This window comes from Candoia aspera, chromosome 8 (assembly GCF_035149785.1).
Source record: "Candoia aspera isolate rCanAsp1 chromosome 8, rCanAsp1.hap2, whole genome shotgun sequence".
NCBI classification, from domain to species: domain Eukaryota; kingdom Metazoa; phylum Chordata; class Lepidosauria; order Squamata; family Boidae; genus Candoia; species Candoia aspera.
This window is the reverse complement of record NC_086160.1, coordinates 669,182-687,256: the sequence shown is the minus strand read 5'-3', so window position 1 is coordinate 687,256 and position 18,075 is coordinate 669,182. Positions and strand designations below refer to the sequence as shown.

At 45.4% G+C, this 18,075-nt stretch overlaps 1 protein-coding gene across 2 annotated transcripts in view; it reads right to left on the bottom strand.

Moving 5' to 3' along the window:
- The window catches only part of HTT (huntingtin), a 188,566-nt gene that overhangs the window by 119,322 nt on the left and 51,169 nt on the right, over window positions 1-18,075 (bottom strand). For both annotated transcript variants that reach the window (XM_063310834.1, XM_063310833.1), the window contains 8 exons: window positions 9,407-9,553; window positions 9,019-9,139; window positions 8,755-8,831; window positions 5,714-5,865; window positions 3,352-3,557; window positions 2,731-2,857; window positions 1,819-1,949; window positions 1,232-1,342 (listed from right to left, as the gene is read on the bottom strand). In XM_063310834.1, the coding sequence (XP_063166904.1) occupies window positions 1,232-1,342; window positions 1,819-1,949; window positions 2,731-2,857; window positions 3,352-3,557; window positions 5,714-5,865; window positions 8,755-8,831; window positions 9,019-9,139; window positions 9,407-9,553 (1,072 nt within the window). The remainder of the gene's footprint in view (window positions 1-1,231; window positions 1,343-1,818; window positions 1,950-2,730; window positions 2,858-3,351; window positions 3,558-5,713; window positions 5,866-8,754; window positions 8,832-9,018; window positions 9,140-9,406; window positions 9,554-18,075) is intronic.

Genomic DNA, 18,075 nt, shown 5'->3' with positions numbered 1-18,075 from the left:
TACGAGCCAACAGAGTGGGCACACTCCAGTTATGTTTGATTTAACATGTTAAATTAACTGTTTCAGGACCCGTGGGGGTGGTGGCTCAGTGGTTAAGACGCCACGCTTGTCGACTGGAAGGTTGCAAGTTCAGTGGTTCAAGACCCAAGCGCCACGTGACAGAGTGAGCTCCTGCACTCGCCCCAGCTCTTGCCAACTTAGCAATTCAAGAGCATGCAAATGCGAGTAGATAAATAGGTACCGCTTCGGCAAGAAGGTAACAGTGTTCCGTGACCGTCGTGCTGGCCACAAGACCGCGGAAGTGTCTTCAGACAATGCTAGCTCTTTGGCCATGAAATGGAGATGAGCACCACCCCCTAGGGTCAGACACAACTAAACAGGGACCTTTACCTTTTTACCTTTTTATTTTGGGACCCAGGATGTGGGCCTTCTCTGTCAAAGCACCTGCTCTCTGGAATAAAGTCCACCCCCCACAAGATCTGTATGGCTCCCACCTAAACGGTGTCCTGGAAGGCATTAAAGTCCTGGCTGTTCTCTGACGCCTTGGGGTAGGGTGGATGGAATCCCTTTGTGGTTGTATATGTTTTTCAGCATTGTTTGGCTGGACATCCCATCTTGTTCATTATTTATTGTATATTGCTTTTTCCAAACTTGCTTTGTTATATGGTGAGCTGCCCAGACTCAGTAGTTAGTCTGGAGTTAGGCATTGCCACAAGCAAATACGTAAATAAATGGACAAACTGCATCAAGTTCTGCTTTAATCCAGAATTAATATGATGTAAATTTGTGCTCACACTTACATATAGCCTTTTTGGGTTCCGTGGCACACTTAGGCCTAAGTGCTGAGCTCAAATTCTTCCAACAGCCTGAGGTGCTGACTGAGAAGACACCCTGAAGACCTTATACTGTATTTATCATTTCTAAGGCTGCCCACTCTTTCAGATTCAGAGGAAGGAAGTTGCTGTCACAAAGAAATGCCATAAGCCCTTATGTGACTGAATGTTTTCTTGTTCTTTGTTTAGGAAGGAGCCTAAACCTTGAAAAGTAACTTCTGATATTAACAAACATGGTTAGGAATGTAATCTGGAATTGATAGGAATGGACATTTGTACAAATATATCAACGAAGCTCTAAAACTAGTAACATCAACATTAATTAACATTAATTATGCTTGCATTTGTTCCTCTGACTGATCTGGCTTACAGACATTTGTAAGCAAATATGAACCCACCTTTCCAATATCTTGCAGAGTTGCCAGTTCCAAAATTTGAGAGAGAACGTCCAAAGCTGATCTCAGGAATCCACCAAACTTTTCATTGATGTTTTGGAGATCAAGTGTAACCTGACAGACAGACAGAAAACATATGAAAGCCTGGCTCAGCCTAGAACTCTTTGCTTACTCATCTGTGAATAATCCCTATTGGAGCTATTTGCTTGCAAGATGCCAGAGGCATCAGAATGCAGGATCAGAAAACTCTTCAAGAGCAACAAGCATAAATAAAGAAGATTGAGATAAATCAAAATGATAATTCTACCATCTGAGGAAGCGTGAAGGAGTGGGACAAAAAGTCTAACGAAGGAGTGGGACAAAAAGTAAATTTACATTTGGAAGCTACAGTGAATAACAGGCTCTGCTGAGCTAATTCCACATTATTTTATTTATTAGAATAAAATTTATTAGATTTATTAGAAACACATAACTTTAAGATATGATAATGAAAAATCTGTTATGTGTTTGCTCATAACTTAAGCTTATAAAATGAATCAATGAAACGTGCTGTATCAATTACTCAGGAAATGCAGTTTTGATATAAATACCTTATAGTTGGCGTGGGTTGCCTTCAGAACATCATACAGCTTGAGATACGATGGGAGATGATAGAAGTTACCCAGCGTAGAGGATGACTTACTTGGGGGAGCTGAGCTTGAAGCATCACTTTGCCTAGGAGCTTATGAATCAAGCAAGAAGATATATTCTTTAATAATGTTAAACTCCTGAGTTTCTCTACACATCTACAGATTAAACACATGTGAAGTCAGCTGGACCTGCAACAGAATGCTGCAAAATGGACCCTGCAATCAACATCGTTCCCCTTCTTCTCCTCAAGTTACAGCCAGAACCTTGTGGCCGACCGGCAGAGCCCAGGGCCAACTGATTCTTGCTGCTGTCTATGCCTGGTACTGCCTGGCCACACGCAATAGATTCAGTGAACAACAACAGATACCTTAATAGTAAACCCCAAAGATACATCCGTGAAATTCACCCGGAGGAGCAACCTAATCCACAGAAACTGATGAGATCCGAAATGTATTTGTCTTTAAGATGCCACAGCACTCGGCAGCTATACCCATGAATATCATTTTCTATCTTACTATGTTTGCATAGAATATTTCAAGTTTGCATACATAGTATTGGAAAATAGGAAGAGGGGCAAATTACTTATCTCAAGGAGCAGTATCCAAATGTTTTTTAATTTTATAGACATTTGCTCTTATTAAGCCAAATATTTCCTCTTTTAATTTCTGCCATTTTAAGAGCTGTACGATAGAAAAGCAAAGAAATCAGACACCTTTGGGTTGAATGCACACACTACTTTAACTGAGAAGAAAGCATTGTTTAGGGCTTAAAAGGAAGAAGTTTGTTCTGAAGAAGCAAGCCCTGAAGAACCTTCCACTGATAGTCAATATTTTTTAAAAAAGCAATTAGATTGATCAGATCGTTCTCCAAACCTGGGCTGTTTTCACTTGTCTTTTTAGGACTTATTGATACAGTTGCTTGTTCAGCAACTTCTTTTTCTTTCCCTTTGCGTCGAATTGGACTCAGTGACGGTGGGTTCGTTAGAGATGGTAAGGTAGCCTGGAAAAAAATACATTAAAAAATAGTCCTCATGCCCTTCAGGAGAATTAGCCATCCTCTTTGGGTGGGGGGATGTTTGGAAGTTTGCAAACATGCCCCAAATGACCAGAGCTTCCCTATTTACCAAAAGATGGCTACAATGGCCATGATGTTTTGCCTTCAGGTCATTGTTGACTCCTGGCAACTGCCTGGACAAGTCCCTGCAGTTTTCTTGGCAAGATTTCAGAAGTGGCTTGCCCTGGCCTCCTTCCTAGGGCTATGAGGGAGTGACTGGCCCAGAGTCATCCAGCTGGCTTTGTGCCCAAGGCAGGACTAGAACTCACAGCCTCCCGGTTTCTAGCCTGATGCCTTAACCACGCCACCAACCTGGCCATAACCCATCACAAATCATCAGTATGTAAGAATGCTGACGTTCTAATTGATGGTAATAACAAAGCATTATGCTACTGTTACATAAAATAAGCCAGCAATGTCACAAAAGACAAAAAGTGTACCTTCAGCGTTGGGCCAGGAACAACATCATCCAATATATGGGAACAGATATTAATGATCTTCAGCAAATGGGAAAACAAATGCTCAACTAAGACAGCAAGCATTCGATCTGCAAGAGCTGCCCATGACTCCTCTTGCTTAGGAGCAGAAACGTTAGTTTCATCCTCATTATGTGTCCAGGGGTTTTGCAAAGATTTGGAAGCACTAGCTGAAAATACAACAGGCATTTGAAAAACAAAACAATTTATATCCCAAAGAACATGTAAAATATTTCCAACGTGCATTTTGTATGTGACTGCATTCCTTGCTGGATTGTAACACAGTTCTTTTCTTTTGACTGCAATAATTTAGACAAATAATGCTACCTCATTGTTTAAAACCCACAAGTGCAGAAAGCCAACTTATATACAGGAAATAGAAAATACAACATTCTACAATTACATGAGCTGCTCTAGTGGCTTAGAAAATAAAAACTATAATCAGAATATTATTAAACTAATGCTGACTACGAAGTTACTTATGGTTTCTAAAATGGGTAACAGTATAATGTATAACCTTAGAAAGAAATAAGGTCAAATATTTTCCTTTCAGTTGTGTGTATATGCAAGTTTTGCCAATAATAATTATTTCACCCAGCCTAGCAACTTGGATTCTCACATGGGACAGAGAGTTGAACTCTGCCCTTTCTAGCTCCATCATTCTACTTGGTTGCCTGAGGGACCACCTCACCCCGCTACATCAACCCATCTCACCCTGTCAGACAGAGAGGACATGTTACAGACCCTGTCCATGAGGGATTGCCGATTGGCAGGGTCCCGGAGGAGGAGGAGGGCCTTCTCTGCTGTGGCACCCACCCTCTGGAACAAGTTACCCCCTGGGGTAAGACAGGCCCCCACTCTCCCGGCCTTTCAAAAGGGAGTAAAAATGCCACCTGGCCTGCGATGGGAGGGGCGACAGTTATTCATGGGGGTGGTTGGATCTGTGAGGGTGCCAGGATAAGTTCTTATTTCCCATTTCGAATTTTATATTTTATATTTATATATTTTTATATCTATTTTTATTCTTTGTAAGCAGCCCAGAGTCATTGTGTACGAGATGGGCGGCAGATAAATGTAATAATAAACAAACAAATAAATAATAGCTCTACAAACTTAATGTTTGTTCATCCTATACGTGTGGATTTTATTTTTCTTCCTTAAGAAAGAACTTCGACTCTGTTAAATTCCATTCTGTTATTTTCAGCCTATTAAAATCATTTTTAATTTTATTTGAATCTCCAAGGCTGTTAGCACACACCTAAATATCATCTGCAAATCTGGTGGGTATTCTCTCCACCTCTTCTTCCAAGTCATTAACAAAAATGTTGTAGAGTCCTGGGCCACGGACCAAGCCCTGAGCATCCACTTGAAACCTCCTTTAAGTCTATCAAGGAACCATTGATGTGCACCCTTCAAGCCAGCTGTGGATCCGTATCACCCAGCCTGTGTTTAAGTAGCGTGCTCTAGTATCAGCAAGATGCCAAACACACTGGGCCAGTGGATCCATTGAAAATCCCATCAGATAAAGAAATAGGTGAATTTATATTTATGTTTAAGTAATGGAAGTTCAGAGCTCCCTTGTCCTCCAAGCCCACTAGGATTCTCTCCTCCACTGGTCTCTTGGCTGGGTGCAAGTATGTCCCAAGAGTTTTATCATCGAATCCCCAGTTTTCCCAACTAGGAAAGGAGTCCGCCCTAGTTTCTTCCAGGACACCTCTTCCCAGATTTATCCTCAGTCTTCCATAACCTTCTTTATTTGTTGATATTTGAAAGTAGCTTTAAAAACATTCTCGTTCTCTCTTTTAACAGAAAAATATTCCTGGAATTCACTACTTTTACATAATTAAAATTGTATTTTATTTTTACTGCTGTGTTGAATTTTATATTCAAGCAGCATGTCTAAGTTGATGCTGAATTACATTGTTTTACATTATAAATCAAGAACCAGAGTCCCTCTGGTGGGAGGAGATGGGTGGTGACAAATTTGATAAATAAATAAATAAGCTCAGAAGCAGATCCTTGAAAAGCAACTAAGAAATGTGTTAAATTAACAAGTAGAATATGGGGTTCATGTCTACTGTTTTATACAAAGAAATACACAATGAAAATAAAAATTGAGATATATAATTAAAATATTTTCAAAAATATTTAAAATAATTTATATTATCTACTATACATGAATGTAGACAGACAAGATACATACTTAGCCTACAGATTATTTGAGGAACAAATACAACTGAAAAAAGTGTCCCTAGTTACCAGGTAAACCTTGACTGAATCAGCAGCAAAACTGCTGCCTAAAATTAAAGGATTGATTTTCTCTCACCTGCAAGCAAGTTTCCAGCCAGGATCAGAGCATCTTGGTGGGCAGAGAGGTCCAATGGGAATGAAACAGACGAAAGAAGGGAGAGCAGCAAGCCAACCATTCCAATTGTGCTGTTCTCTTGAGACTCTTCCACGCCTCCCAGGGGAGAAAAACTGAAATTAAATGTTTATAATCAGTTTCTACCATAGGAGGAATAGATACTAATGCATAGCAAATGCAATATGGTGCAAGTTAGTTCGTTTACTGAACGCTTATTTGGGATGACTAACATCCACCCCACAAGCAGTGGAAACTCATGTGTGTGGTTGTGCATTTGGCAAGATGCTATGAGGGCCACAGCATGCATGTCTTCCAAAAGCTGCCAAAAGCCCTTCCTCCTTGTGGGACACACAGGGCATCCTGCACCAGGGCACAGGAAGCAAGCGTGATCGTGTCATATGCAAGATGGTCTGCAAACCCGAACTTAATCCAAACCTATCAAACTTGATGAAATGAGAGCAGGAAGAACAACCCAGGCCCCCATAGCACTTCGTGTGTCACGTCTGCGGACTTGAAATCCTCATTCCCTCCCTCACCGAGGGAAAGGCACTGGTGGACATTGGCGTCCACTTCCTCTTTGGCTGACCTGAGATCCAGGCCACTGGGACAACTATTCCGAATTAAGAAACAGCATGAAAGATCTCCGGGCAAGTCAGACTCAGCAGTTACAGTCATCTCTTTGTCCAAATCCCAGTACAGAGAAGGGTCAAGCAGGGACGTCTCTGGGCTCCTCTTCCCTTACATCATTAGCTGAACCCTCTGTAGTCCCAGCTCCAGCCAAGAGCCAGTTTCAGGGCTTTCCCCAGCAGGCCGACAGACAGCTGAGCTACCTAATGCAGCTACCCCTCCTACTACATGAGTTGGACCCAGAGATGTTTAGCTCTGTCAGCCCATGTTGCTGAGAAACAGCTAACTGTTAGCTATGCCAAGGATATGATCTGGTTAAAGACAATCTCATGCCATAAATGCTGTTGCCAAATAAACAGAAATAGAGTAAATCAGATTCTTTAAATATCTCAGACTGGCTTTCCATTTCTCTGGATCATGGAGGAGCAAATGAGGCTACTGCTGAAAGGACTATACCGAGCTCGCAACTGTGCACCTGCACACTCTTAACGGAAACCATCTCATTTAAATTTCAAGAGCCTTATTTCAAGTCCCTTGCTCTGCAGCTAATGACTGTCAGGTGGACTACTGCAGTCTGCTCCACACTAGACTTCCTTGGAAGATCACCAGGAAGCTACAGCAGATCCAGAATCCAGCAGTCTGAATAGAAACAGGTGCATCTCATTTCACCCAAATAATACCACTATCTTGGGAGCTGCACTGATTACCAGTTGGCTTCCAGGTGCAATTCAGGGTGCTGGTTCTCACCTTTAAAGCCCTACATGGTTCAAGTCTGAGTATCTTCAGGTCCACCTCCTCCCAGCAGGAAGGAAGGATTCTTTTCAGGTCGCTTCCCTAATCTAATTGACATTTTGTGGATTTTATGAAGAACTGCAGAATTCTAATCATTTTTTTTAAGAAACAAGATGGCCGAATTCCTCAATTCCCTCTTGGGGACAAAGATACTGAACACGCATATAGTTCACTAGCCCAAAGCAAAAAAACAAAGATAACCTCCAGGATTTAATTACTCTTTTTGCTAATTATTAAGAAAAAAGTATTATCAAAATCCCAGACTTTAGGCAAGAAGGTTTTTTTCAAGCACTTTCATCTGTTCTGATGAAGAATTCTTCATCAGGGAAAAATGGAGTCCTTTTGCACAGCGTCTGCAAGAACACGGAATAAAAGAGAAAGGGAACTTCCCAAATAAGACAGTGGCCCTGAAGAAGGCCCTGCAACAGAAGCGGCGGTGCCTCCTGGTCATTCTGTGATGCAGAAATGCCTGGTGAAGATTCTGACTTGTTGGAAGAGGAAAGGGAGGGAGGAAGAGAAGGTTCCTCCAACCAGATATGGAGGCAAGTCAATGGGAAGAGCCTCCATCCGTGAACACAAGCCAGAAGCAGCAGCCTGAGCTAGGCTGAGTATCGCCCATATACCTGTGCCCTCCATCCCAATTAACCTCAGATGGATGAAAGGCAAATACGAGCTTCTCCGTAATTATGGCACATAAGGGCCTGTTATAAAACACTTTGGAGAAGCGTTTTATAATCGGCCCTTATGTGCCATAACTATATAAAACGAACAAGGTGACTGTGCGAGCGGCACAGCGTGTTTGGGATCAGGAATGCCGTGCCCAGCACCTTCAGTGTAGGGGCTACCTTGGTTCTTCTCACTGCCCTGCCTGTAATAATCCTAGGAACGGTTCAGGGAACTGAGAGGTATATAGTTGGAGCAAAGAGTGTGAGGATGAGCAGGCGGGTGTTGGGGGGGGATGACTATGCAACGAGGGACCATCCACTTTTCATTAAAGTGTTTATTCAAGGAACAAACGTTGGGCTTTACTGGAGAGGAAGTATGTGAAGCTTCCAGTTTGGAGGCAGAGGCCCCTTACATAATCTTGGAGATACAGCAAAAAGGAACAAGAGTATGTCATTTCGATAATCTTTCTACAGCTATCCTTCAAGAAATGTTCAGGTTAGATGGACTGAAGCAATTAACAGTTAAAACACAAATATTTCGGCAGCCAATATCTTGCTCTGTGGCCAGACACTAATTTTCAATCGATAAAAATGAAAAACAAAGGACCAGTTTCATCCTTGCCAGAGCCTTTTCAGATTCAAAACGTCTCACACGTGCATCCAGTTTCTTTATCAATGGACCTTAATTAACCAAACATTCAAATAGCCTTGCAAAAAACAGAGATTTCCAGCCTTGCTTAGAGATCTTTAGGAAAAATGCTAACGTGCAATCTGATTTTTTATCTAATTGAAAAATAAAATCTTGGGAGTTTATTTCTATCTGCAAGGGCACCATACTGCAGGTGCTTATAATTTTATGCCTGGCAAACCCTCTAGACACCTTTTTCAGTAAGGAAATTTTTATGAGCTGAGACTTACCCACAATGCCATCCCACATTCCAGGTGCAAACTGGAAACGACGAGGACAAAAGGCACAGCGCCTCACAGCAGCCAAACTGGGAACCCCAAGGAAGGAAGAATATTGTGATCAGTAACCCAGGGAAACATGGAACAGACACAATTTTGTGTTCCGTAGCATGCTCTGAGACACAAATGGCATATTCAAGATGCAGGAATGGAGAACAATATTGAAAAACCCAACTGGTAAATTATCGAAATTGTGGAACCATTTGAAAAACTCACTGTCAGGGATCTCGATGGTGATGTTGTCAGTGCGTGGGATACTGCTGATATCACTCTAGAAAGGTTATTCTCCACTGTGGCATCTGCTGGGCTTTGCGTCAGATTATATCCTCTGTATGTTCTAGAACATTAATGCATCTCATTAAACTTTTCCTACAAAAGTGTAATAGTGTCTGTTTAATTCCAGCCCAAGTGGAACTTCAATTTGCAGCTCGAAATCTAATTTGGCAAATTATTCAGCAATTACAAGAATGTGAAACTACCACAGACTTATCCTTAGTTAAAAGGAAAGAGGTGAGCAAAATAAAAGTTCTATTCTCTGATTTAAAGAAAGGTAGTTAAACTGTTATTAAATGAGGCACTCATTCCCGCCTAAATATAGCTCTACCTGGTGATAGCGCTCACGGCAAACTGAGAAGCTGGTGGGGTTTCATGCATCAACAGTTTTAGATAGACACTGCTTTGCTCCTTTGCCAGAGCGACTACCGGATCAGCCTGTCCTGTGTCACAATTATAGAACAGCTTTGGAACCAGCCTGTGAAAAACAAGACAGACACACAGTAAGGCACTTCTTACTAAGAGAAAAAGGAAAACAAAGGGCACAGTGGACAACTTCCGTCCAGCGTCCAACCTCCTTTTTTTAGGGAAGGTGGTTGCACAGCACTTTCAGAGGACCCTGGATGAAGCAGATTATCTGGACCCCTTCCAGTTGGGGTCCAGGCCCGGATATGGGATGGAAACGGCATTGGTTGTGCTTTTGGATGGTCTCTGGCGGGAGCGGCATGGGGGTAGCGCATCTGTCCTTGCTCTACTTGACCTCTCGGCAGCTTTCAATATCATCGACCGCGGTGTCTTTCTGGATCAGCTCCAGGGATTGGGAGCGGATGCACTGCAGTAGTGCCACCCACTGTATTAGCCGCTGGGGTGGCTTTGCGCGGCGCGTTGGGGCAGTTGCAGTTTCGTTGTGTGCTACGGCTCAGGGGCGTCTTGCAGCCCCAGAGCCACGCAGTTCTGGGTCTGCTTGCTGCCCCGCAAGGCAGGGTGCATGGCTTCTGAAAGGGAAGAGATGGGGGGGATAGGCAGGCGGGGGGAGTTGAAGCACCCCTGCAGTCGTAAGTGCGGGCGGGCTGCCAAGCACCCGAATTTTGATCACGTGACTGCAGGGGTGCTATAACAGTCATAATTTCGGGCACAGGTTGTAATCCTATTTTTTCAGCTTTGTTGTAATTTCGAGCGGTCGCTGAACGAATGGTTGTTAAGTGAAGATTACCTGTACAATTGTTCCATTCTCCTCTTCTAATATAATCCTACAATAATGACTGTCTTTAGATGCATATGTTCTCTTAGACAACATCCATACTATATATAGTAAGCAGCTGGATAGTGTAGTGGTTAGAGCACCGCCGTTCATGCGGGAGACCAGGGCTCAAATCCCGGCTGTTACCTACCTTACCAGTTGGCGTCCCTGGACAAAGACCCCCTAAATGCTTCACCTGCCTGCCTCGAATATGAGAGTGACACTAAGAGAGTCATGCCAGCTCAGACATTGCCCAGATTAGCAAGGTCCGCGTTAGATGTTGGGGAACCAGGACAATCTGACAATAAGTGGGCTACTGGAGCAAACCATAGACGGACAAGACAAGAGAACCTGGAATGAATGAATGAATGAATGAATGGATTGATATCACCGCCCATCTCCCCCGATGGGGGAATTGATGGAATGCTACTACAACAGTAGACTTAAGGAGAGGGTATATATGAAATATATGAGAGAACTATGGATGGACAGAACCCTGCATCCACATTAACTGAGAAGCAGTTGGTTAACCAACGATTCAACATGTGAAGAGGAAGCTGCTCTCACCTCTAGACGAGCTACACGTTAGATCCCGGGCTCAAGATGACCCGGAAGAACAACTTGAGGTGCAACCAACACCTGAAGCTGGAACGTCACAGCCGCCCGTTCTACTGCAGAGCACAGCAGCTGATATGAGGCACAAACTAGCTACAGTCAACTCTCAAGACCAATGACCAAGGCTCACTGGAGAAATACCATCAGATAGTATTTATTTATTTATCAAATTTGTCACCGCCCATCTCCTCCCACCGGAGGGACTCTGGGCGGTTTACAACAAAATAATCAAAAAACAATAAATATATAATAAAATTACAATATAAAAGTGCACTATAAAACAATTTCACACAGCTACTAAATATAAGTAAAGTCCAGATGGCTGCAATCTCATTCAGTCCTTGTGTAGGAGGGGCACTTCAAGGCACTAGCCAACCCCAAGTATGACTATTCTCCTCCCCGCCTCAAGCCCGATGGCAGAGCCAGATCTTCAAATTCCTTCGGAAGGCTAGGGGCAATGGGGCTAACCTCACCTCTGAGGGCAAGATGTTCCAGAGGGTGGGAGCTACTGCAGAGAAGGCTCACCTCCTGGACCCTGCCAGATGGAATTCTCTTACCAAGGGGGCCATAGCATGCCCTCTCTGCATGATAGGGTGGGACGGGTTGATGTAGTGGGAAAGAGGTGGTCCCTCAGGTAGCCTGGTCCCATGCCACGTAGGGCTTTAAAGGTGATAACCAGCACCCTGAATTGGGCCCGGAAGTAAACTGGTACCCAATGCAGCTCGCGCAGCAAAGGTGTTACGTGCACCCTTCTAGGGGCGCCAAAAACAGCCCACACGGCTGCATTCTGGACCAGCTGAAGCTTCCAGATACTCTTCAAGAGTAGCCCCATGTAGAGTGCATTGCAATAGTCAATATCGGAGATAACAAGGGCATGACCGTGGTATCTTTCTGGATCGGCTCCGGGGACTGGGAGCGGGTAGCACTGTATTGTTCGAAGGGCCTCTCGCTCCAGGAAAGGGCGTAACTGGCGCACAACCCGAAGCTGCGCAAATGCCCTTCTGGCCACGGCTGCCACCTGCTCTTTGAGCAGGAGCCGTGAGTCCAAGAGGACCCCCAAGTTACGCACCGGATCTATCTGGGGCAGTGCAACCCCATCCAGAACCAAAGATGACAAAGTTCTGGATACAGAGGAGCCCTTAACCCACAGCCACTCCATCTTACCAGGGTTCAACTGAAGCCTGTTGTTCCCCATTCAGGCCCCTACAATCCCCAGGCACCAAGAGAGGGCAGTCACAGCAGACAGCACACAAGAGAGGGCAGTCACTTACCTCACCCGGGATGGAGATGTACAATTGAGTATCATCAGCATATTGATGATATCTCATCCTGTGGTGATGGATGATCTCACCCAGTGGTTTCATGTAGATGTTGAATAGGAGAGGAGAGAGAACCAAGCCCTGCAGCACCCCACAAAGGAGGGGTCGACGGTCGGATCTCTCACTCCCTATCACCACCGATTGGGATCGGCCCTGGAGGAAAGAGGTGAACCAGCGCAGAACCACGCCACCCACCAACTCCCTGAGTTGACCCAAAAGGATACCATGGTCGATGGTATCGAAAGCCGCTGAGAGGTCAAGAAAAGGATGGATGCACTCCCCCCATCCCGCTCCCGCCAGAGATCATCCAGAAGTGTGACCAATGCCATTTCCATCCCATATCCAGGCCTGAAACCTGAGTAAAGGGGTCTAGATAATCCGTTTCATCCAGAACCCTCTGGAGCTGCAATACCACCACTTTCTCAACCACTTTCCCCAAAAAGGGAAGGTGGGAGACTGGACAAAAATTATCCAGTACAGTAGGGTCCAGCGATGGTTTCTTGAGGAGGGGCTGTACCAGTGCCTCTTTAAAGGCAGTTGGAAACACCCCCTCCCTCAAGGAGGTATTAACCATTGCCTGAACCCAGCCACATGTCACCTCCTGAGCTGCTTTCACCATCCAGGAGGGACATGGGTCTAGATGACAAGTGGTGGCATTTACTGTCCAGAGGATCCTGTCCACTTCCTCAGGTCCAACAGGATCAAACTGTTCCCAGATAACTTGATAAGTACACTCCCTTGGTATCTCCACAAACCATGCCTCACACTTAGAGTCTAACTCAGAGCGGATCTGAGTTATTTTGTCCTGCAGATGCTCCGAAAACCTCCTCTGCACGGCCCTGTAGGTGGGTCACTGGGCCCACCTTCCCCAAAGGTATTGAATTATTTTAAACAGGGCCGTTGGGCGGCATTCTGCAGACGCGATAAGGGCGGAGAAGTATTGATGCTTCGCCGCTCTTATTGCCACCAGGTAGGCCTTAATAGTGGCTCTAACCAGTGCCCAGTCGGAATCAGTCTTTGTCTTCCTCCAACAGCGCTCTAGACATCTCTTAATCCTCTTCAGAACCCTCAGCTCCTCCATAAACCACGGGGAGCATCGGGTACAATGGCATAAGAGAGGTCGCACAGATGCGATCCTGTCCAAGGCCCCAGCCACCTCCCTATTCCAGGCGGTGGCCAGAGCCTCCACTGACTGTGCAGCAGATCCTTGGGTATAATCCCCAGCTCCCTCTAAAGCCCTGCCAGGTCCATCAGTCACTGGGGGCGGACCAATTGAATGGGGGGCGGCGTAAGAGAATCTCAGGGCCACCAGTATGCTAGAAGATGCCATAGAGCCCTCACAACAATCCCTACTACCACTATAACTCAGACCAATGAACTGGTATATGCTATATGCTATAACTGCTGTAATTTAATTAATTAATTAATTTCTATAGCTGCCGATTTCAACAAGTGACTCTGGACAGCATACAATAATAAAAACCATAAAACAGTTAAAATAATTAAAAACAATTAAAAGTACAAAATAAATACATATGGTTGCCAAGTAAACAATGTCTGGATGTTAATATAGCCAAGAAATTGGACCGTTCCCACACCCGGGGCCCCCGGCTGGGCACATAACCAGGACTTCACGGACTTATGAAAGGCCAACAGGGTTGGGACATCTTGATCTCTGAAGAGAGAATATTGGGCAGAGGCTACAGCAGAGAAGGCGCGTCTTCTGGTCCCTGCCAACCGACATTCCTTGGCTGATGGGACCCATAGCATGCCCAACTTACCAGACCAAATTGGACGGGTAGAAACAACTGGGAGAAGACAGTCCCTTAGGTAACCCGGTCCCAAGCCATGAAGGGCTTTAAAGGTGACAACCAGCACCTTGAATTGCACCTGGAAGCACACTGGCAACCAATGCAGCTCCTGTAGCAGTGGTGTTACATGGAATATACGACACTATTTACTACCCATGCAGCTGCATTCTGTACCAGTTGAAGCTTCTGAATGCTCTTCAAGGGCAGCCCCATGTAAAGCGTGTTGCAGTAATCCAGACAGGAGGTCACAAGTGACTATGAGCAAAGCTAATCCTGGAGATGCTTGGCTACACAATCAAGAACAGAAGTACATACATCCACCCCCACCTCCCCGGAAAAATGAGGTTGGGAGCTCACATTAAGGCAACTTGGAGAGAAGTTAGCCAGCTGGTGGAATTAGAGAAGGGTGTGAAGATTACAGATAAGACTCGGCTACTGAAAAAATACAAGGGCCTGACTCCCTCTGATGCCCTAGAGACTGCTAAACAAAGGCTCACAGCACTGGTCACCAGACTAAGGAGATACACTAGAGAAGCAGCGGCCAAGAAGATAAATGCCCTATTCTCCAAAGAATTGTTGCAGTACAACAACACAGTAAAAATGGAGCCATCAACAGCAGAAACTGAACAGTACTGGAAGAACATACGGGAGGAAGAGAGGACATAACACCAGTGCAAAGTGGCAGCAGGACCCCACAGCAATCTCCAAGGACAGGAACCAGTCATGATCGCAGTAGCAGACATCCAACAATGGGTCAAGAACATGAAGAGCTGGACAGCACCTGGCCCGGACATGACTGACACTTACTGGCTAAAGAAACTAATAGCAGTGCATGAAAACCTAGCAGCACAGCAGCAGGCTCCCACCCAGACTGGCTAACATAAGGAAGGACAGTGCTGATCATGAAACACCCCCACAAGGGAACAGCACTTTCTAACTACCAGCCAGTAACTTGCCTCCCCGCAACATAGAAAGTCCTCTCAGGCATCATAGCCAAACTATAGGACCACACGGGTCAGTACATGAGCACAGCTCAGAAGGGACCTGGGAACAACACCAGGGGCTCAAAACACCAGTTGCTCATGGATAGAGCAATTGCCCGAGACTCAAGGTCTAGACAGACCAATCTGAGCACAGCCTGGACTCACTACAGGAAAGCCTCAAGAACTACAAGAACTCAATGGGACTGTGGAAGACAACACCGGAAGTCAACTCCAGACAGCTCGCACAAGTGGCCATCAAGTGCGGCACATACCAAGGTGATAGGCTGTCCTCCCTGCTGTTCCGCGTAGGCTTGAACCCCCTCAGCCAGATAATCACAAGGACTGGATACAGATACAAGTTCAAGAGTGGAACTGTCATCAGCCACCTCCTCTACATGGATGACATCAAGCTGTATGCTAAGAGTGAACGATCCACCTGACATGGATCTACAGTGAGGACATTGGGATGTTATTTGGATTGGAGAAGTGTGGCTGGATGGTAGTAAAGAGAGGAAAGGTACTCAAGACTGATGGGGTGGAACTACCAGACATACAGACCAGCTACACGTGCCTGGGTATCCCACAGTCACATGGGAACCACGACGAGGAGGCAAGGAAGACAGCAACATCCAAGTACCACCAAAGGAAAGACAGGTCCTGAAGAACTAGCTCAGTGGGAAGAACAAGATCTATGCCATCAACATGTATGCCCTGCCAGTCATCAGATACCCTGCCAGTACAGTGAGCTAGCCAAAGGAGGGCATGGAGGCCGCTGATAGGAAGACCCAGAAGCACCTCCCAATGCACGGAGGTTTCCACCCCAAGTCTAACACCCAGAGACTGTACACCAGCTGGAAAGGGGGCGGGCAGGCCTGGTGAGTTTGACAGCCACTGTCCTGGATGAGGCCCAGAGCATCCAGGAGTACATCAGTAAGATGGCACCTAAAGATGAGCTGTTGAGCGAATCCCTGAGGCAGCAGCAGACATGGAAGGAAGATCAAGCAGAGCAAGTGCCATGGCAAGACAAGACCCTGCATGGGATGTACCATTGATAGAAGCTGAGGTGGCTGACACTGGGAAATCCTACCAGTGGCTGGAACGGGCTGGACCAAAAGACAGCACTGAGGCACTGATCATAGCAGCACAAGAACAGGCACCAAGCACCAGATCCACAGAAGCAGCGGTCTACCACACCAGACAGGACCCGAGGTGCAGACTGTGCAGAGAGGCCTCAGAGACAGTCCAACACATAGCGGCAGGGTGTAAGATGCAGGCGGGAACAGCATACGCTGAACGGCACAACCAAGTAGCTGGCACCGTGTACAGGAACATCTGCATTGTGTATGGGCTAGACTCTCCCAAGTCCAGATGGGAGATTCCACAGAAGGTCGTGGAGAATAATAGGGCTAAGATCCTGTGGGACTTCCAGATCCAGATGGACAGGCAGGTACTGGCCAATCAACCAGACATTGTGGTAGTAGACAAGGACCAGAAGACAGCAGTGGTGACAGATGTAGTGGTGCCAAGTGACAGCAACATCAGGAAGAAGGAGTAGGAGAAGCTGGAGAAGTACCAAGGCCTGAAGAAGGAACTACAGAGGATGTGGAAAGTGAAGACCAAAGTGGTCCCAGTGGTGGTAGGGGACTTGGGGCTGTGACTCCCAAGCTGGGAGAGTGGCTCCAACAGATCCCAGGAACAACATCAGAGCTCTCTGTCCAGAAGAGTGCAGTGCTAGGAACAGCTAAGATACTGTGCAGAACCTCAAACTCCCAGGCCTCTGGCAGAGGACCTGAGGTTGAGGAAGACACATACCACCCATAGGGGTGAGAAGGGAATATACATTTATATCTATATCTATATTTTTATCTACATATATCTATATCTATATATCTATATCTGTATTTATATATGGCTATATATAATCTCCATACTATGTTGCAGGTCCCATCATTCCTCTGAAGATAAGATTGGCTCCCACCTTGATACTTTTCCAGAAGGCCTTGAAGACGTGGTTCTGTCAGCGGGCCTGGGGCCCCCAGGTTAATATGGAGCAGATCAAGTGGCTGATTTGACTGTGTTTGTGGCCGCCGCAGGGGGTGGGTTGATGGGTTTTTGTATTGTGGATTTTAATTCTGTAAGCCACCTGGAGTCACTGTGAGTTGGGCAGCCATATAAATTTGTTTAATAAATGAATAAATAATATATATAATCTATTCCTATTTCATCCCCCCAAGACCTGCAGGGTTGCCTTATCAGGGCGGGGAGAGGGGGTGTTTCTGGGAATGGGAGAAGAATGCTGGGAATTTAAGCCAAGAGTATAGAATCCCAGCAGGGTCAACCAAAGTGAGAAGATCATCCCAGCTGCCCAGCTAAAGCAAGCAGATACTTATACTGGGCAGCAACGATACAGGAACGTGCTGGAGGCAGATAGCTGCTTTTAGTGACAATGGCAAAAGCATCAGTTAATACTGTGGGGGAGAAGGAAATGGCAAACCGCTGCTGTATTTCACCAAGAAAACCACATGGCTGGACAATATAAAGTGACTGATGATAGTGCTGGATGATGGGAGCTTCATGTTGGATGACACTCAACATGCCACTGAGGAAGTGCTCAGGATCTTTCAGATCACTAATTGAGTTTACAGAGTGGCTAGATTAAAGCCTTTGGGATCTCTAGTTGCTGGTACTGCCATGCAGGAAATGAAAAATCTGAAACTGGAATTACATTGGGAACATAAGAAGCATGAACCGTGGAATGAAATCAAAGAATTTGTTAAAGATGAATGTGAAAAGAGACTGCCAGAGACCAAAAATCAGAAGAAAGCAAACTGGATGTCAGAACAAAAGGTGGAAATTATCAAGAAAAGCGAAGAGAAACCAGTGCCAAGAAAGATAGTGATCTCAGAAAAAGAATTCCAGAGAGCTGTTAGACGAGACAAGAAGCAGTATTACAATGACATCTGTAAAAACACTGAAGATGGAAACAGACATGGAAAAACAAGGAAAGTCTCCCAAAAGATCTGAGAATTGAG